Consider the following 19399-nt stretch of genomic DNA (forward strand, 5'->3'; position numbering starts at 1 on the left):
CATTATTTTTTTTACATAACACAACCGGGCTAGCATAACTATTTGAGATGGGCGTTATGATCTTATTACGTAACATATCTCGAATGTGCCACTGTATAATTTTTTCTTTATTCTTATCATATCGGTATGGTTTGTGGCGAACTGGCAGTGAATCTCCGGTGTCGATACTATGGTTAGTAACTTGAGTAAATCCTGGAATATCACTAAATGACGAAGCAAATTCACTTACCACTTGTCGGATTCTTCCTTGCTCGTCATTAGGCAGGTGGCCAAAATTTAACACCGGCGGTTCAGCCTTTTCTGCACGAACTGGTTTCATCGTCAGCTTAAGGGACGCTTCATTAAAATCCAGCGTTGCTTGTGCCTCTGAAAGAAAATCTATTCCTAAAATAATATGTGCTTGCCGATTCTTTACTATGAAAAACATCACCTTTACTTGTTCGTCCTTGATACGGACATACAGCGGTAATTTATCTATACACTTACATTTTTCTCCTTGCGCCGCTAACACTGTCGTATTATCCGAATTATATATGCGGTATTTTCGAAAATACTTCCTAAAAAAATCTTCTGCCACACAGGAACACTGCGCGCCTGTATCCAGGAGTGCGGTGGTTGGGATATTATTCACCAACACTTCAATCTTCGGAAGAGTCAAATTTTTCACCATTACTGTATTTAACTTGGAGGAAAAGGGGTTTTCTTGGCCTTCGGATTTCCGCACCCTCCCGTCAGCAGAAATCCGTTTTAGTTTAAATTATTTTTCATATCCGTGCTTTCCTTCTTTTTCCACTGGCCTTGAGACTTTTTTCCTGGATTGCTATTGAACTGTCGACGTTCGCCGGCTGTTTTTGAATGTTTGGGTTTCCTTGCCCACTGATTCGCTTTGCTTCCATAGTCGTGTGCTTGAGTTTGCTGTAGTCTTGGCGCACCAAATTGGTTTCGCTGTTGATATTGGCGTCTTCTTTCAATGTCCGCCGTTCTTCTACTTTCACACTGGATTGTTAGCTCAAATAACTTTTCCAGTGTAGTCGGATTTATTAATTCAATAGTCTTGCACTTGGGGCAGTAACCTCGGCAAAATCACTTGAATTATCTCAGGATCCGGACGGTTTCCATACAGGAGTTTGAAGACGTGAATGTTTCTTAAAATAAAGCTTGAGATGTTTTCGATTCTTTGTTGATATATACTAAAAAGTTCCGTTTCAAATTTCGCACGATCCCTTACAACAGGGAAGGCTTTTAGTAGGGCAGTCTTGAAATTCTCGTAACTATAGGTGGGACTTCCTGCTTGACCCAAGAGACTTCTGCCTATACACTTGAACCAATTAAGCGCTTGGCCCTTCAAAGCGCTGGTAGCTGAGGTAACTTTTTGAAATTCGTGCACGGGGTAGAGCATGAAGTGGTCATCATCATTTTTTCCAAAAAACTGGTTACCGGTGAGTTTCCCTTAAATGTTGCTTCTGGTTTCATCGAAGCGCGCATGGTCTGGACGATGTAACCATATCCTTCCAGGGCGGCAGCTGGCATTTCTGGATTCTGAGCCGCTTCTGCAGGCAGCACAGGTTCTTCTTGAAACTCGGCCATGGGTATTCTTCTTCGTTGGGCGCCACTATCAGGTTCAATGTTCCGTCTTACTTTCTTCGGGAACATGCAAGGACCTGACTCGGAACAGAGAGCTTACTGAAGCTATGTTCAATAACTGTATGTAAGTAGTCTACAGGAAGTAGACAGGATACACAAGAAGGGTATACAAAACCCTTTATTTTTCTCTATTTACAATAACTTCCGTACTTCGGAATACACAGACCCACTACTTGTGGTCTAAACGTAAACATATAAAAATAAAACTAAACTCTAATATAACTTTAAAATAATAAACTTGGAAGATTGGCCTTATATTAACAGGAAGCCGTATGTAGTAACGAGAACTGTGAACAGTACAATACGTTTAAAAATTATCAAGAGGATTAAAACCTCTAGCCTGGAAGGCAACCAGCAACTGAGTAAAACTTCTAAGGTAAGCGGCCTGCTTCGACTCACTGCTTCCTCTCTCTCGCTTGGCAAAAAGCCACAACTTAAATACTTGGCGTTCGCCAGACAAACTTTGCATAAATACATTAACGCTTATAATTCTGGCCGGAAATAGAAAATAAGAAGTGATAGTAAAGATTTAAAATAAAATAAACGTTAGTAAAACTTAAGATCCTTACAAAATTTATAACTGTTTCGACAGAGAAGGAACTGCTTGAGTTGATTAGTTACCATATTCGTCCGAAATCACTTCTACTGACTATCTTTGGGGTACTGAATATACCAAAGATTGTCTCTGGAATGTCTCTGGATGTGTTGTATCTTCTTGCGAACACCCCCGACTCTTCCGAAAAGGCTAGAGACTCCTCTAGTTGTGTGATTTGTATTATTTTTACTAATATATATTTTAATTTGTTAGCCTTTTTTGTTATTTCTTTTTTCTCTCGCGTTTTCTTGACAGGATGTAAATGACTTGGTAAATGACTTGGTAATGTAAATGACAGGATGTAAATGATGTAATGAGAGTCTGTTTAAACTGAAGTAGCGAAAAGGTTAGTCAGGAGCGTGTTTCGCTATTGAGTGAGCACGTTTTTATTTCTACCAGCAAATTGAATTTTGAATCTCGGCTTCGCATTCTTGCCGTCAAAATTCACATTACGACGGTGTAGGTTTCTGAGACAATTCGCTATGTTAATTTGTATCGCTAATTTGTATTGTCTTGAACTACTTATCTTTAAAATTTAGTTTAGTTTACCATTATCTTTAGTTTTATAGTACCATATGCCATATCGTTATCTACCTCTACGTTATATACCTGTAGGAGATGTAGCATTATCTTTAGTAAAGTGAGTACTGGATCTGTAAGCATAAACACTATGCCGTCTGTAAATAAAACAGTTCAATAAAATGGTGTTTTACATCGTCCTCCTGTTGTATTCATTTTGTAGTCTTAGCAATAAGTCGCTAGGAGTCTTTCAGGTAAGTCGGTAGAAGTGTACGCTAGCCAAGAATACTTGACGTAACATAGTATAAGGAAAACATTTATTATCTTCGGCACGTTTAATCATGTAAATGGAGAGATGGAGCATCACTAAAGGACTTTTAAAAAAGAGAGGTAGCATAAGTTTCAGTTGTTTGCACAGCTTGCATGTTTTTTTTTTTTTTTTTTTTTTTTTTTTTTTTTTTTTTGTAATGAGAAATTGTGATATAGATTTACAAATGATTGCAAATAAACCTAAACATTTTTTCATTTATTATAACATTTTATTCGTGACTATGCCATTGCATTGCTTACTTCAGTTCATAATTTTGTGGTAATCGTCAAAGCAAAGAATTTCCAGCTATGTCAAAATCTTTTACCTCATACATAACAGCAAGAGTAGTAAATTTTTGGAATGCACTAAGAATGAAGAGCAAGGGATACAATTTTAAAATTACTGTTCGGAACACAGAAGAGCGTACTGTCCGATTATAAAGATGTGCAGTGTTTGATATCTTAGATATTTTTAGTATATTAGCTATAAAATTAATTTCCATTTAAAACATGAGTTTGAAATGTTTCCATTCAGTGAAAAGTTCAGTTTGATGATCACAGATTAATGTTAAAAAATATCGGATACTTCAACATTTCCTGGGTCAGTACCATCGATGTTTTAATAGAATTGTAAGCTCTGTTGGTGTTATAATAATTATACAGCTGTATCTTATTAAATTCTAGGCATGAAAATTCGTGGTTTCAGGTTTTTCTTTATTACATAATGTTACGCCGTATTGCATAACAAATGTGACTTGGATATTAAACCTGTGTTTATTTACAAATAACAGATTACATAATAGAATTGCATTCATGTTTTTAGAATATATGAAAACAATTACCTCCTCTGACGTGCGTTTCTCTGCTTATTATAGCTCCAACGCTATTTTCCGCCAAACACTGGTAAAGAGTATCATGCACATCTTGTCTATAGTCTTCTCTGGAGAAAGGCGGAAAGACAAGGGTTCCATCATTTCTTGTATAACGAATGCCTGGTATATCTCTGGCAGTCGTACCCTCTCTGGTTTGCCAACTAATTCTTGGGGCAGGTATTCCATCTGCAGTACACCTAAGCTCTGCGCCACTACTGTTCGAAAATTCTATTCTGAAGGGTGGTTCAGAACGAAATCTTGGACCAGAGTCATCTTCTCCATGAGCTCCATTTGAAATTACTAAAACAAAAAAGAATAGATCATTCAGAATCTGATTTATAAAGAAATTAAACACAGTTCCTGTGACAAAAGACAACTTAAGATAATTCTAAGAAGTCCTACTTATATCATAAGAAATGCAAGATTTTATACAATAATATAGATTAATTATTTATATTGAATCCTAATATGTCATAAATTAACAAAGTCTACTTTATCAACGAAAATTTTATTCTGAACCAACAACTCATTTTTATGACAATTATTTCAACAACATAATTATAAACTAACATTTGAATAAAACATACATATAATTTAACTAATGTGTTTTGTATCATAATTAAACTTTGAAGTAAACCACGTATGGAAAAATTAATATTGTAAGCACTGCCCTCCATGAAGATATTTTGTAAAGCAGACAGCCCCTATTTGCCATACTATTGCTAATTTTAGCAATAACCATTATTACTGAATTGAAACTCGTATTTTATGTGATGTTAAGGATTAATGTAAACCTTGAGCCTAAAAAAATATCTGATAATGCATAAATGCATTCCTTTTAACTGGGTTGCTAGAAACTGCATAAAAAGGTTTTGGATGAGTTTTAATTGTAAATCCTTATTGAAGCATCGAGTAATTTAAGGATGTTTTACATTTCTCATAAATTATTCATGTGTTTCTTCTTTATATCTAGAAGCATATGACAAAAGAACATTAATGCAAAATACTACGCTTTTCAACTCAAGCACAGTCATTAAGCTGACTTGCTAAGCAACTGACTTAATTTTACTCTAAAATTTCAAAATCATTTAAGCTCTATTTCTTCAAAAAAAAGAAAATGTCAGTTAGTGTACGTGATTTCTCACAACTGCACGAAAATGCAAAACTTAACCACCTGATAACGTTTTACTCGAAGAAACATTTGCCTATCTAATTTAAACTTACTCTTTCCTCAAACCGCTAAAACAAATTTGACAGGAATGCATGTAGGAATAACGTAATTACGAGATGTTGTCTGAATGTTCCGTAAAAATCAGAATCTCCGGCTAAGTGCAGCGATCCTTCATTCGCTTTTACCTTTGTCTTACTGCTCTTCAATTACTGAGAACGCCACCGAGAAACCTGTTTCCTTATTCATATAAAACTCTTCACTTTTCCGCTGCACGACTTTTAACGCAGTTTCCGGATTCTTTAATACGCTCTCCGTTGCGTAGCAGAGATAACGATGTTCCAGAAGCCAGAATACTAATTCTTAATTGCTGAAGACACTAACGAGCAAATTATTTACCGTCTGGAATTTCGCGGAGGAGAGTGCACTCTTTTAAGTTTCATCATTTTTAAGTGAGGTTGCTTGAGCTGGGAGGCGAGAGAATAGAAGCGGGGTAATATATGTATGCAAGCAGGAGACATTCAGGAGATGATTATTGTTTGTTTAATGCAATTTTCCTTCTTTTTCATTTGTCTCCTCGCCTCCGTCTGTTTTATTTCTTTACGCTGAAACTGCGTAATATATTTAATCATATTTTTCGAGTTACTGGACTAATTATCTCTTGGAATAATTGGCAAATTAGTATAATTGTTACATAAATATCAGTAACGTAAAACACTTCCTCGGGCATTCCGTCACAGCACCTTCTCAAAAAATGTACGCAAACATATGAGCTTTTATTTTGTTTCTACCATATTCTTACATCTTCAGTAAATAAAGTCATAGTTGAAGAGTCATAGATAAAAAGTATTTCATAGATAAAAAGTCCTAGATAACATAAGTACTTTGTCATAGGTAAAAACTATGAATAAAGGTATATTGAAGACAGATTACTTTTAGTCTATCAAGCTTAAAAGAAATCCTCAGTTAAACCGTGCAAAAGGATAAGATTAAGTTTCAAAATTTTTCGTATTAAATAATCGATCTTTCGAATGTCCTTTTCCAAGTCATTCACTTGGGTTTTCATACACAAGTGAAGTCGTTTGTGTTATATTGGTTTAGGCACTACGGAAAATAAATTCTGATCTTATGTTATCATATTTTTCTGCAAGAGGTGCTACTGGAATTGCTGCAGGATGTTCCGGCTGTCGTTCAGAATCGAATGTGGTTCCAGCTTGATGGTGCACCAGCCCATAACCACCTGCGGGTCCGCAATTACATGGCTGGGACATTTCCGGGCCGATGGATTGCCCGCGGTAGACCCGTTCGATGGCCACCCCGTTCGCCAGATTTATACAGCTTGGATTTTGTTTTTATGGAGCCATCTGAAGAGCATCATTTACGAGACTCCCGTTGACTCACTGGAGGACCTCGTTGCACTAATATCCATTGCGGCTGCAAGCGTGCGCGAAATGCCTGTCGTTTTCCAAAATGTTCGTCAATAACTTCTGCGACGTTACCAAGCATGTATTACTGCTGGTGATCGCAGTTGTTGTGAATACTGCATTGCTACAAAGAAGCACTTTACGTTGATTTTGTACATAAACACATTATCCTCTCGTGTCGTTTTTTTGCGTTCCTGCCTTAACCCGTCGATTTAGACCCTACATTCCCATAAAAATGCATTATTTAGTATGCTCCAATACCCCTCCAAGTTTGTCCCAGGATCTATGAAACACCCTGTATATATAAATACATACATAACCATAATTTTCTTTATTTCAAAATATAATTATTCCAACTATTTCCGCGCAATATACTGCTGAAAGTTGATCAGTGTAAACCAAAGGTTAGAAATTTAGAGCTAATTTTACTCAAAGACCCAAAAGGACTTAAATTCAGTGCCAATAATTCCCCATATATCTGATAAATATGCAAAATAAAGATAAATGTGAAACTGAAACCTAAAAATTATGAAAACCTGAAAAAATATATCAATACTAGAAAAAATAAAAGAATAGGAATTCAATCAAATCTGATACAACGTTATCGAGAGAAAGAAGCGTCAGATTAAATTGCAATCCCCCTTCAAGTTGAAAACCGCTGCGTATCTGTATCCAAAATTAGCTGATAAACTATTCTAAAGTATTTAATTATAACAGTTATCTGAAATGTTTTAATTCATCAACCATGCCGGTTAAAACTTCCAGTGTCCATTCAAGCAAAAAATCCAATTAGACATTTTCACTGATCTTGAAATTGAAATCAAGTATAAATACAAAAATTATTAAAATTGAAATAGAAAATAATAAAAAGGGCTGTAGCACTATGTTATGTACACTTCGAAAAATAAAATAAATTAAAGTAATATAAAATAGATAAATAAAAATCTGAAAGCTTTCAGATTTTAAATTACGCCCAAAAGAGAGTTCTTTTAACAATTAGTGTGTTATCTTTTTTTATTAAATGTCATGTTCTTCGCACTTAAACCATAAAATTCGGTTCAACAGCAGTATCGCAAAATAATTTTAAAATGAGCATATCTTTAGAATTTGCGATAGACAGTCTCGCGCGCTGGAGATATTTTTTTTCCCCGTACAGTCTTGCTATTGCTCGTCTTGAAATCGTTTGTTAATCAAAAATGCTTTAAAGGTTTACAAAATATGAAACAAATAATAAAACAAATTTCAAATTCCAAATGTGTACTTCCAGATGCCCGTATTCGGGGGGAAATACTACGTTATTCAAAATTTCGTGGCTCTATATACCGTTATTTTATGACAATGCGAGAAACATACATACATTGAAGGAGATTCTTCATTATTTAATTTCTTTGCATATAATAAAGGGCTTTAATATGTATTGGCAACAATTTGAAACGTGTACCGACATTTATATTGAATCAACACACAAAATGCCAAAACGAAAATAATAGTCCTTCTGGGCAAATTGCCCTTTTGGACTAATAAAATAAATTTAAATCTTACTTAGAGGACAAAGAAGTGGTCAAAAATGGACGGATAGTGGAAATATTAAACACATCCAAATGGGAAAAAAAAAAGAAACCATAGTTTTGAATGAAGTAAATAATTAAGTGCATTTTTTCATAAAATTTAAAATTAAAATTTTATAAAGGTTAAATTAAAATCCAGAATATAAAATCTACTAAAAATTAAACTAGAACAATGTAATCAAAATACAAATTTCGAAACAAAGATTAAACACTTTAGATTCAAAACTGACGCGAGGGTTTGCCAGTTTGGCTTTATTGGCGAAACAAACTGGTGAAGACGAGTTAGAAATATTTTAAAAGATGAATTTAATGCTTGCATGAAATATATAAATTTTCTTAAATGCTCTTTCTCTTCATTCATTCTCTTCTCTTCGTTTTTAAACTCGAAGCATCTAGTTACTTTCCGTTCTTCGGTAATGGTCATACTTCCATAGTCACGTATTTTAAATCTTCATCAATTTTTGTCCACTTCCGAAGATCAGATATTTTTGTTCTTCTACGAAAAGGTTGATTTCATTTCATTCTCTCGTCTTCCGAGCATTCAAAGTTTGCATTTACGATGCAGCTATTGCTAAGGTTCTAAACTATTTAAGAGTGATTTTAGTTGACTGAAATTTCTCATCTAATATTATTGACAAAGGAGTTAAATAATTTGCATCTTAATACAAGTAAAAGCTTCTTATTTTTCGACTCATTAAAATAATTCAGTAATTATTTCACTATTATTTATTTAATATTATTTATTTAATCAATTATTAAAAAAACTGCATTTACTGTGTTTTTAATGTTTCGTGTATTTTATTTTTCTGTATGTAAAATTCGCATTTCACTATATGAAGACCAAATCACAAACATGAACTGTCTGCCAGTGGATGAGCGGACAAAACACCAGCTCAGACAAGAAATACTAGAGCTTTTATAACATTTCCGCCAATGCAGATAAAAGCGTAATTCAAATAGGGGCGGCTTTGAAATTTCGTGCCAAGAAGCATGCGACGTATGTTCGAAAAAAATTATAAAAAAAATTACTAATTAATATCCCTTGTTAAAAAGTCGTGCTTTTTATTCTCATCTGCCAGATTCTACATCCAGAATTATTCCGAAAACGCAATCCGTTGGTGAATTAAATTTTCTGGATGCGCAAAATCTTTTTAATATGATTAATAATCTCAATTCTAATCCCTATATGCCCTCATTTTTTTGAAAAAATTGTTTCCTAGTTTTTTTGTTCTTGCTTGAGATAGCTTGAGATAAATCACCAAATTATGAGGTAGCCGTTTACCCAGTGTTAAATATGCTAACCCTTGTATCCTTATTTTCCTGGCAAAGCATCATCTCTTTAGAATTTCATGTTGCATTATACAGAAAGAAATATAAAAATTTCACATATACTAATGATGACTAAAATTATCTATCTATATAGATAATTCACAACAATATTATCCTTGAGTTACAACAAGTTAAAAGCATATTATTACAGAATATACCTATTTTGTTTCAGTTTGTGCAAATGTATACAAAATAGTTTAAAACTGGTATAGTGAATCAAAATTAAAAAAAAGAAAATCAAACTAGACATCAGTATTTAAAAAAAATTAAATAATTCAAATTCATAAAACAAAGTATGTGATATAATATACGTTTACGAGTTTCAAAATAATCTTTGAACAATTATTTATTCCACTCTTGATTTATTTATATATGATAATTAAAAAATGCTTATGTAAAAAATTTAGAAGTCACAATTATTAGGCTTTCCTAAAGACAACATTTAACATAATAGACTCAACATTAATTTCTTTATTGTTTTAACAAACAAGTATAGTTTAGGCAATTAACGAACATTCATAACTCAAATGTTATTTCGAGACGTCGAAGTGAAGCCCCGAGGAGGACGTTTTTGCAGAATTTGCAATCTAAGTAATGCCCTCTTTCCCTGGATAAGTAAATAACTACTTCTTAGACCAAAAGGGACGTTTGTCCCAAATGAGATATTAGTCTCGAAACGCCATTTTGCTTTGAATCAAAATAAACGGCGTATCAGTATTCAAATATAATCACCCTGTATTATATTTAAAGAAACTAAATAATGAAAAATCTGCATGAATGTATGCGTGTTTCTCTAGTTGGGAAAACACAACTGTACCTTGAAATATTAGGTTTTGAATAAAGTAATACACCAACCGAGCATAGGCACCTGGAAATCCGAATTTTGAATTTCGAATTTGTTTTATTATCTATTTCATATTTTGTAAAATTTCAAAGAATTTTTGTTCCATAAACTCAACAATTTCAAAGCAAGGTTTGACAACACTCTATGGAAACGTACATTTTCATCTTCAGCGTTTGAGACTGTCTATCAGAAATTCTAAGTTATGCTGTTTTTAAATATTTGTGATTTTGCTGTTGAATTGAATTTAAGGTAGTGTAAGCGCCAAGATCGAGATATTTAATAAATAAAGTAAACACAGAAAACGTTAGTAATAAAAAGACAAAAAAAGATTTTGTAAAATCATCTTAGTAAGGAAACTGAATATTTATATGATGAACTGAAAAAAAAATATATATATGCCAACACTAGTCGGGAATTCTAAACGTATATTGATTTAAAATGTTTTTGTAATTTTGCTGTTGACTTGCATTTGGAATAAGTGTAATGCTTAATAATAAAATTAAGATGACTAAAAATTGGGTTAGTAGGAGTGAGTGTAACAGCAAACTGGTAGACTGCGAGCTCAGCTAGAGCTTAAAAAAACTTAAAGAACCCTTTTGGGTGACCGTTACAATCTGAAACCTTTCAGAATTTTTTATCATTATTAATACTGTATATCTGTATTTTCGTTTTAATGCTAACATGATAGATTCAATGATTCGTGTAAAACAACTACACCTGATGATTAATTTATCATTGCATTGTGCGGAATACATGTCTTTATGATTTGTTATGCCCTGGTGAATAATACTGTGGTATTCATATGACATTTATCGAATTTTGCAACCACATATAATGGCACAGCAAGAACATACTCTAACAGAGAAGAAAAATATAACAAAATATCAATGAGAATTATGTAAGAAATTTTTAAATAAAAATTCCCCCGCGAGGAATAATGAGTTACGTATTCGATAACATAATCTCATACGAAGGCTGAAATTTTCTCTATGTCAATATGGAATTTTTCTTTCTCACAACAACGCGGGTAGGAACAGCAACTAATAGAAAACGCCACTCAGAGTTTTTCAAAAGACCTCTCAAGGAAGAGTAGGAGTTTGTAACGGATAACGACACTCCGCGACGCAGAAAGAATAAAGAAATAAAATAAAACTTGCAAAGAAAGCAAAAACTCACTCTGGAATAGAAATTCCATCGTCTAATGGTATTACCTACAACCTATTGAATTTCAACTCGCAGCAATTATGCAGATCACGAACGGCCCCGCATCAAGTAAATTGAATTTTTTCCCCTTCGACCCCTTTTTCGCAACAACATTTTCAGGAATCCTCTGAGAGCGCTCAAGGATCGATAATTTAGTTCGGTAATATTCCTTTTCGAATTCTTTTTATTATTATTATTACTTTTCTTTTTCTCAGCAGTTCATTTCTGCACGTGACGTCAGCTTGAAATGTCCAAGCACTTAGGTAATTGGCTAGCTTTATTAATCTCGGTTGGATATCTAATAGGATGTTATGAAGAGATCAGAAGGAAGTTTGTTCCTGTCAAAATGGTGTGCTATGGGTATTTCTTTGACATTTATAGGAAGAAAGCTTATTCCGCGTGCATGGCATTCAAATTAGGAAAATTGAAAGAAAATGGTATACGTCTGTCGCAATGAAATCACGTAAGTCAATGTATTGATTATGCTAAAATCAAGGCATGAAACTGTGTTTGTCATTACTGGATCCTAGTCGTTATGGGCTATCTGCCAGTATGTGATTACTTAAGTTTATTGCATTTTAAGTCCCCTTCTGTTTAAAAGCTGTGTAAAATAAGAAGGTCCGTCAAATACCGAAGCATTTGAATTTCAGATTTGCATTATAAGTTTCTTAATTCCACTTTTATACATAAATGGTATCAGTAAAATAAAAATATAGATTAAAAAAATCTGAAAAGTTTCAGATTTTAAATTACGTTCAAGGGTATTTTTTAATGTTTTGTGTGTTACCTTTATTTATTAAATATCCTGTTCTGTGCACTTAAACCATAAAATATAGTTCAACAGCAATGTCGCAGAATAATGGTAAAATGAGCATAACTTTAGAATTTCCGATACACAGCTCAGTGCGCTAGAGATAAAAAATGTTCCCCCCGCCCGTACAGTGTTGCCATTGCTCGCTTTTAAATCGTTGAGTTTGTTAATCAAAAATTCATTAAAGGTTTACAAAAACAGGAAATCGATAATAAACCAAATTCCAAATTTCAAATTTGGACTTTCAGATGCCCATATTAGCAGTAGGCATTCAAAATTGGATGGCTCTAGGTACCGTTGTTTTATCACAATACGAGAAACATAACATAAACATACATTTATGTAGATTCTTCATTATTTAATTTCTTCAAATATAATGCAGGACTTGGTGGCAACAATTTGAAAAGTGCTATTCCATTTAAAGTGATGCGACGCAAAATCGCAGAACGAAAACAATAGTCTTTCAAGAACAAAGCCTAAAAAAACTTATTTTTTCCTTTTAACGAAAATTTGCAAACACCTTAAGGAAAATCATCATTTATCCTCATCCTACATTCAATTCTGCAACTGAAAAATTTAGGAAACACTTTTACTTTTTTGAATTATTCTAGTACATAATATGATGTTTTGTTAAACCATTAGATATACACCTAGTTTTTCTCCTTATAGAAGAAATTCCGCCTCTTACTTAAATGTGAAATTTGTAATATAAATTTATTAAGCAAATATACGCTGAATGTACTCACTAATATAAAACGAATTTAACACTAAAATGTGTGCCTCCAAATTTTCAAAACTTCACGGTCAGAAACAAACCTCCATAAATGCTTAAAACTCTCTTCGAGTACTTAAAAATTTCATAGTGAAATGGATCAAAGAGCAAGGGAGTGATTGACATTCAATCAAAGAGCATTATTAGATTCCTTGTGAATGTGACTTTCCGCACAAGAAAAAGCGGACTCATCTTTCACTATAAAACATGTGAGCGTATCTGGTATATTCAACACAAGAAAGCGAAAACTTCATTGTTAATCAATAATCGTCGTTGTTAGGATAAAAACCAAGAGTTTTGCATTATTATTTTATACAACTTTATGTATGGTTTTAAAAGTTTTAAGTATACATCACTTTTGACATGTTGGCTGAATCTTTGACAGCGGCAAAATTAGGAACTTTTCTTATGAAAAAAGAATTATATTGACGTTTAAATGTTATAAAACATGGTGACAAACTGGATCTTATTTCCTTAAGCATTGATATTGGGCTAGTAATTCTAATTAAAGATGTCCCCAAAAATGCTTTATAATCTTATATAAATAATTTCAGCTTTAAAAGTTGGATATTTAAGTAAATGTATCCTTATACGTGTTATATTATATTAAGTAAAATCATCCTTATATGTATTGAAAATGGGATGCAACTGTTATGGTAACTGAATTATATAACCCTAATTCGCCATCTAGATAAGTGCATAGTTATATAATGGCGACGACCGACGTGTAAAGAAACCGACGTGTAAAGATCTGCCAATTCTTCTTCTTTTCTGTATTTATCTCTTTATCATGTAAAAATATATTTATATTTTCACATAAAAAGTTCATAAATTAATCGTAATTTAGTGATTTGATGAATATTTTAAGTTTATTAGTGAAATTTTCGTATGGTTTAATAAGTATTCTACATCTTGGTATTAGATGATTCAAATTTTCTGCCCAAACTATCGATGTTTTGATTTTTATACAGTATGTTTAGAAGTGTAGGGTTTTCTTGGATCAATAAAGATTCGGTTCCTTATGGCGTTTCCAGAATGATTACAAGTGAGCATTTTACTTTTATAACTTTTGCTTTAGGTGTATCATTCTTTAGATTATAAATACCATTGCCTCTGAAACAAAGTTTGGAAACTGAAAACGAAAACCAACTGTTGAATAAAGCAATGCCAATAAATTTATTTTTAAAATTGACACTGCCTTACAAGGAAATGGGACATGCGATATCTTACTTGAGAAAACAAATAAATTAAAATTCTTAGGTAGTCCAATTGAACCTTTCATCAATGTAACCATAACAGAAGAGAAAGTAAGCACCAGCATTGATGTATCAAGTATAGTAACAAACTTAAAACGTTAACTGAAATGGAAAGTTTTGTTAACTCCAAGAGATCCAAAAAATGTTAAGCGAACGACAGCTTAAATTTATCCTCTTTCATTAAACTTCCAAAGTTAGTAAGCAAACAGTATTTATTCAGGGCACCTGAAATTTTGAAACGAATTTTGGTATTCATTTGAAAGTACTATTAAACGATATGATTCACTTTCGAATTGAAACATTTGTTTATTTAACATATAGTTGACTCAATGCATTCTAAAAATATCATCATTAGTTGTTTTATTAAGAGAAGAGAAAAATGATGCTATGACCTAGCCGGGACTCGAGTCCTGGACCACTCGAACATGCGTTGAGTGTGCTTCCATTTACACCACAAGGGCATGCGGCAAAGAGCGAAAAAATATTTTATAATTTGCAAAGTGTTAAAAATTTTTTAAATAATTCTAATCTTTAAGAAATCTTTTGAAACTAATCTTTAAAAAGAAAGTTATATGTTGAGCTAGATATCACAACACGAAATTTACATTCAATGCAAAAAAATTCAGTATCCTGTGCTACAATTTTGATTTCGATTGTCCTAAACATGTATTATCAAGAAATCTTCTTTTATATTTTAAGTGAAACACAGTGTGTTTTTTCAAAATGTGATGCTAATTGTTTTGATTTTCTGCCTTTCTTAAATGCGAGATTGAAAACAGAGTATCAGCATTTTTAGATTTACGTAACAGAAAATGTTCCTTAACAAATTTAAATAATTTCAGTTAATAAGTTAGAAAAATCCAAATGTTGGAAATGCAATGGATTTGGTCATTTATTTAAATTTTGTCCCGAAATGTCATAGAAAATGGTAAACTACTCCTATCTACTCTTAAAACAGTTGCTGCTATTAATAATATGGAACATAAATTACAAAGAATTACAAAGTATTTTTGTCTTGTCGGATATTTTCGTAAATTTATTTCAATAATTGTTGGCAAAGAAAGGACCTGATATTGTCGAAATTACTTCTTACACTCTTTCTACGTTGTCAAATGTGTAATGAAAAATCCCTACAGAGAAGGTTTTTGGAAAGACGTTAGCGAATGGAACAGTCATAGAGAACGGATTAATAGAAATTTGACAATCCTTTATGACCCGGAAAGTAATCCGTTACTTTATTTCGTCCTGTTTCTGGCCATAATTGCCTTTTATAATATCTGCATCGTATGAATACTATCCCAACCCCAATTTGTAAATTGCGCAAACTTCATGAGGAAATGGAAGCCTCATGAAATCTCAGTCGTTGTCTTGCACTCTTTTGGATAAGGAAGACCTATTGGGAGGCGAGACATAAAATAGATTTCTAGATTATACTGCGGACTGTTTTCTTTAGTTTTCTATTGGGACTTATACATTGGGTAAATCAAATTGTCACATTCCTTGAAAAATCAGTTCGTAGATGAATAAAAGTTTTGAAACAGAAAAATCAGTTAAATTGTGGAAGGTTTTTGAGTATCTTTCTTTAACTTGAAGATGTATTTCATCTGTTGTGCAAATCGTATTCATTTGTGTTTGTTTATCCGTAATTGTGTTGTGTTTTACTTATTTATCTCGCAGATATAGTAATACTGATAGATCAAGCACATTATCGCTCCAGGCATATATTTTTACTCCAAAAAACGGGTTATAACATGAGCCATGAGAGTAGCAAAAAGTACTTTGATAATTTGTTGAATCCACAATTTATATATTGAATTTGAGAATCATAATTTTGAATTATTGCACATGAAACATTGACATCTGATTTTATTTTTTTAAAATTTCGATAGTTTCCTGCATGTTAAAGATCTGGCGTTGTTTACATATTACATATTATTATACATATTATTTTTAAAAAGGTAACACATTAATTTTCCACTAATGTTATTTTACACCTTTTCCTCTACTTTAAATCAAATAGTATGCTAGATATATTATAATTAAAATTAGATGTTCGCATGTAAAATTAATAAATTTAAATCAATATGTACTTTTTTATTATCTGCTTCTCGATTTCAAAATTCGATAGAACTGCTTTGGTTTGGTTTATTTTTAAGTATACAACATGGAGCAGTAGATAAAGTTTTCTTCTTACCTTCAAAATATACGCGGCCAACACCATATGCGCTAATCATACATGTGTATGGTAAGTACATGTGGATTCGTGTACTTTATAATTAATGAAACCGTACTTACCGACTGTAAAAATGCAAATATTGGCAATATAGAGTTTTATATTTGGGCATAAAGTTCTTTTTTTATAATTTTCTACTGTTTATGAATCGAATAAGACAGTAAGTTTGTAATATCGTGTGGCCCCAACTTGTCAGCAACTGTGGTAGTGACTGCTACTAAGTGGGAATTTACACAGACACGTAAGAAGGGTTTAAAGCCCTTTTTATTCAACTTTTAAAATAACAGCTGCGTCCACTTGACGCTCACAAAATACGCCGAACCGGCGGTTTAACTGAAACAGAATGTAAAACTGAAAAAATAATGACTGGAAGGATAAATAGCGAGATCACTATCCACGAGGCTCTGAGATCTTAACTAACCTACCCGCGTTCTACAATACCGCTGAGATTCAGCGAGCTTACTAATTAAGCAGTTGAGAGATCCAACAAAATCTGCCGAGATAGGCACACAGGCCGACACACGCTGTTCTTAAATTTCTACCTAGCAACCTTCTCGTTCACGATTCAAGAAGCATACCTACAATCTCGTTTTCCTTCTATTTAAACTCAACTTACTTCCGCTAAATTTGAATATACTGCGCGCTCTACTACAATTTACATACTCTAGCATTGGCAATTCTAGGGGAAAGTAAAGGCTTGACAGGGAAGATAACTTAAAATAAATGTTAGTTAAAATAAATATAAACCCTACAAGTTATCCAAACAAATCATTTCTTGCCAATTCATATAGTCACCAATTCAATTTTGAAATTTTTCTTGGGGGGGGGGGTTGCAAATAATCTGGAAATGCCAATGAATATTCAGTTATGAACATTCAGTTATGAACTTCTCTAAAACTAGGATTTTGCTTGCAATTATTCTATATTTTACCGTACTTGTGTTATATAGAATAAGGTGATTCATACATTAGGAGCAGTTTAAATTTTCTTACTCAGAACTTAGTAATTAATATTTAATATCTTTCCATGTTTCAATAATTTTAACAATGCAACATGGGTTACTTATAATATGTAATATGGGTTACTTTATGTTATCAGTGATCATCAGATTTGAAACAAAATGTATATTCTGAATAAGAAAATAATCTCTACGATAACTGCCATTGTGTTCTTTTCCCAATCTTATTGCTACTGCCCACTTTCTTGCTAGAATCAGGTCTATTTGCGCAAGGTTTTTACTTCACAGGTTTTATTGATATATTATTTTACCAAATATGTGGTTTATCCGGAATCAAACTGAATAACTATCCCATTAGACACAAAGAAGCATCATGGTAAATTCCATTCTTCAAAAGTTTCAAATCATAACATTTTTAGTTATCATTAATATGTCGTTTTCGTAACAGAATGCCAAATAATTAAACAATTGTTTTCTTTTTATCTGCATTTCGTATCTTAGGTACCTAACATAAATTAATTATGCTTGTGATAAGTAACGCCCAAAATAGCAACGTTTCTCTAGAAACGAGCGTATAACCGATATTTTCTGCACGCAACGTTTATATATTTAGTAGAAGCAGAGTACTTTGCTTAATCACACTTCTCCACACAAAATATTCCAAGTTATACATTATGAAGAACTAATCTTTAATCAAGATAGTTCTGCATACGAAATTAAAGTAATTCTAGTCCGATATATTTTATGTTAATATAATAAACAGTAAGATTAACATGTTTGTTTGAAACTAAGATAAAATTCATATGCTAGTATTTAAAGAATGCAATATATATTGCATTAAAATGTAATTAATGGCTTCAGAAAGGCTTATTTACATTTGCTTTATTTCTTTATTCCAGTCTTCCTTGATGGGACAAATTCTAATAAGCTCAAATATTAACTATTGTAATTGTCCTAATATTCCAGATGTTAAGTATTCAATAGAGGAATTAAATGCTAATGTGCTCTGTAAATAAAGAAGCGACCAAGCCTTAGAAAGGACTTAATCAGTAACTTGGGTAATTAAATTGTACTCCATAGTTAAGATACAATAACACGTCGAACAAGTATAATTTAGAAGTCAAACAACAAAAGTCAGTGTTATATTTTCAAATATTCGCAGGAGTAGTTTCGATGTCTTTACCGGAACCATCCTCCTCAACTTCAGTTCAAATGAACGAAATAAGATATAGTGATTAGATAAGATAAGAATGTATTTCTTATCAAAACGGAAAAACGATCATGCAGAAATTATTGCGGTTTTTTTTTTGGAAGGGTTAATTCCCCTTGATAAATTAACTATTTTTTATGAATTTACTATTATTTTTCTTTTTTAAATTATACGCTTTTGATGCTCACCATTAATTACTTAATTTTTAATACAGTCTAGTCTATAGTTTTAACACACTTTTAAATAATAATATTTCCTAACTTCAGTCTGCAATAGTTTTTACAATTCTTTGCCTAGGACATAATCATAACAGAAAATTAATAGTTATACATACAGGGTGTGTCAAAACTTGTCGTTACGATTTCGTAGGGAAGGTGTCAGGGAACTTATTTCACATAGGAAAGTGTGTATGCAAATATACTCAAGGGCTCTGTGTGTACCCAACCAGTTTACAGCTCACCGGACCACTCCATCTTGTCATCACTGTATGAGCTGACTTACTAGTAATAAGATGAATCGTTTTACGCATTAAGAGCTAGCGGATATGCATCTCGCATATGGGGCAACTGGCGAAAGCGGCCGCCGAGCTAGAAAGTTTGCGAAAGACCGATACCCCGACAGAAAAATGCCGCAGCATCATATGTTTGCACGTGTGCATCGCAATCAGTGCGAACCTGGTTCACT

At 32.7% G+C, this 19399-nt stretch overlaps 1 protein-coding gene across 6 annotated transcripts in view; it reads right to left on the minus strand.

Annotated features, from left to right (window-relative positions):
• Positions 1-19399, minus strand: part of LOC118188464 (cell adhesion molecule Dscam1-like) — a 572681-nt gene that overhangs the window by 467249 nt on the left and 86033 nt on the right. For all 6 annotated transcript variants that reach the window (XR_015041171.1, XR_015041170.1, XR_015041169.1 and 3 more), the window contains exon 2: positions 3910-4239. Coding sequence is in view for 3 of the 6 variants with exons in the window: in XM_085816872.1 (XP_085672998.1) it covers positions 3910-4239 (330 nt within the window). In the remaining 3 variants the exon portion in view is untranslated. The remainder of the gene's footprint in view (positions 1-3909; positions 4240-19399) is intronic.

This window comes from Stegodyphus dumicola, chromosome 5 (assembly GCF_044657685.1).
Source record: "Stegodyphus dumicola isolate Sdum_Otavi_A_Nest chromosome 5, ASM4465768v1".
Lineage (NCBI taxonomy): Eukaryota > Metazoa > Arthropoda > Arachnida > Araneae > Eresidae > Stegodyphus > Stegodyphus dumicola.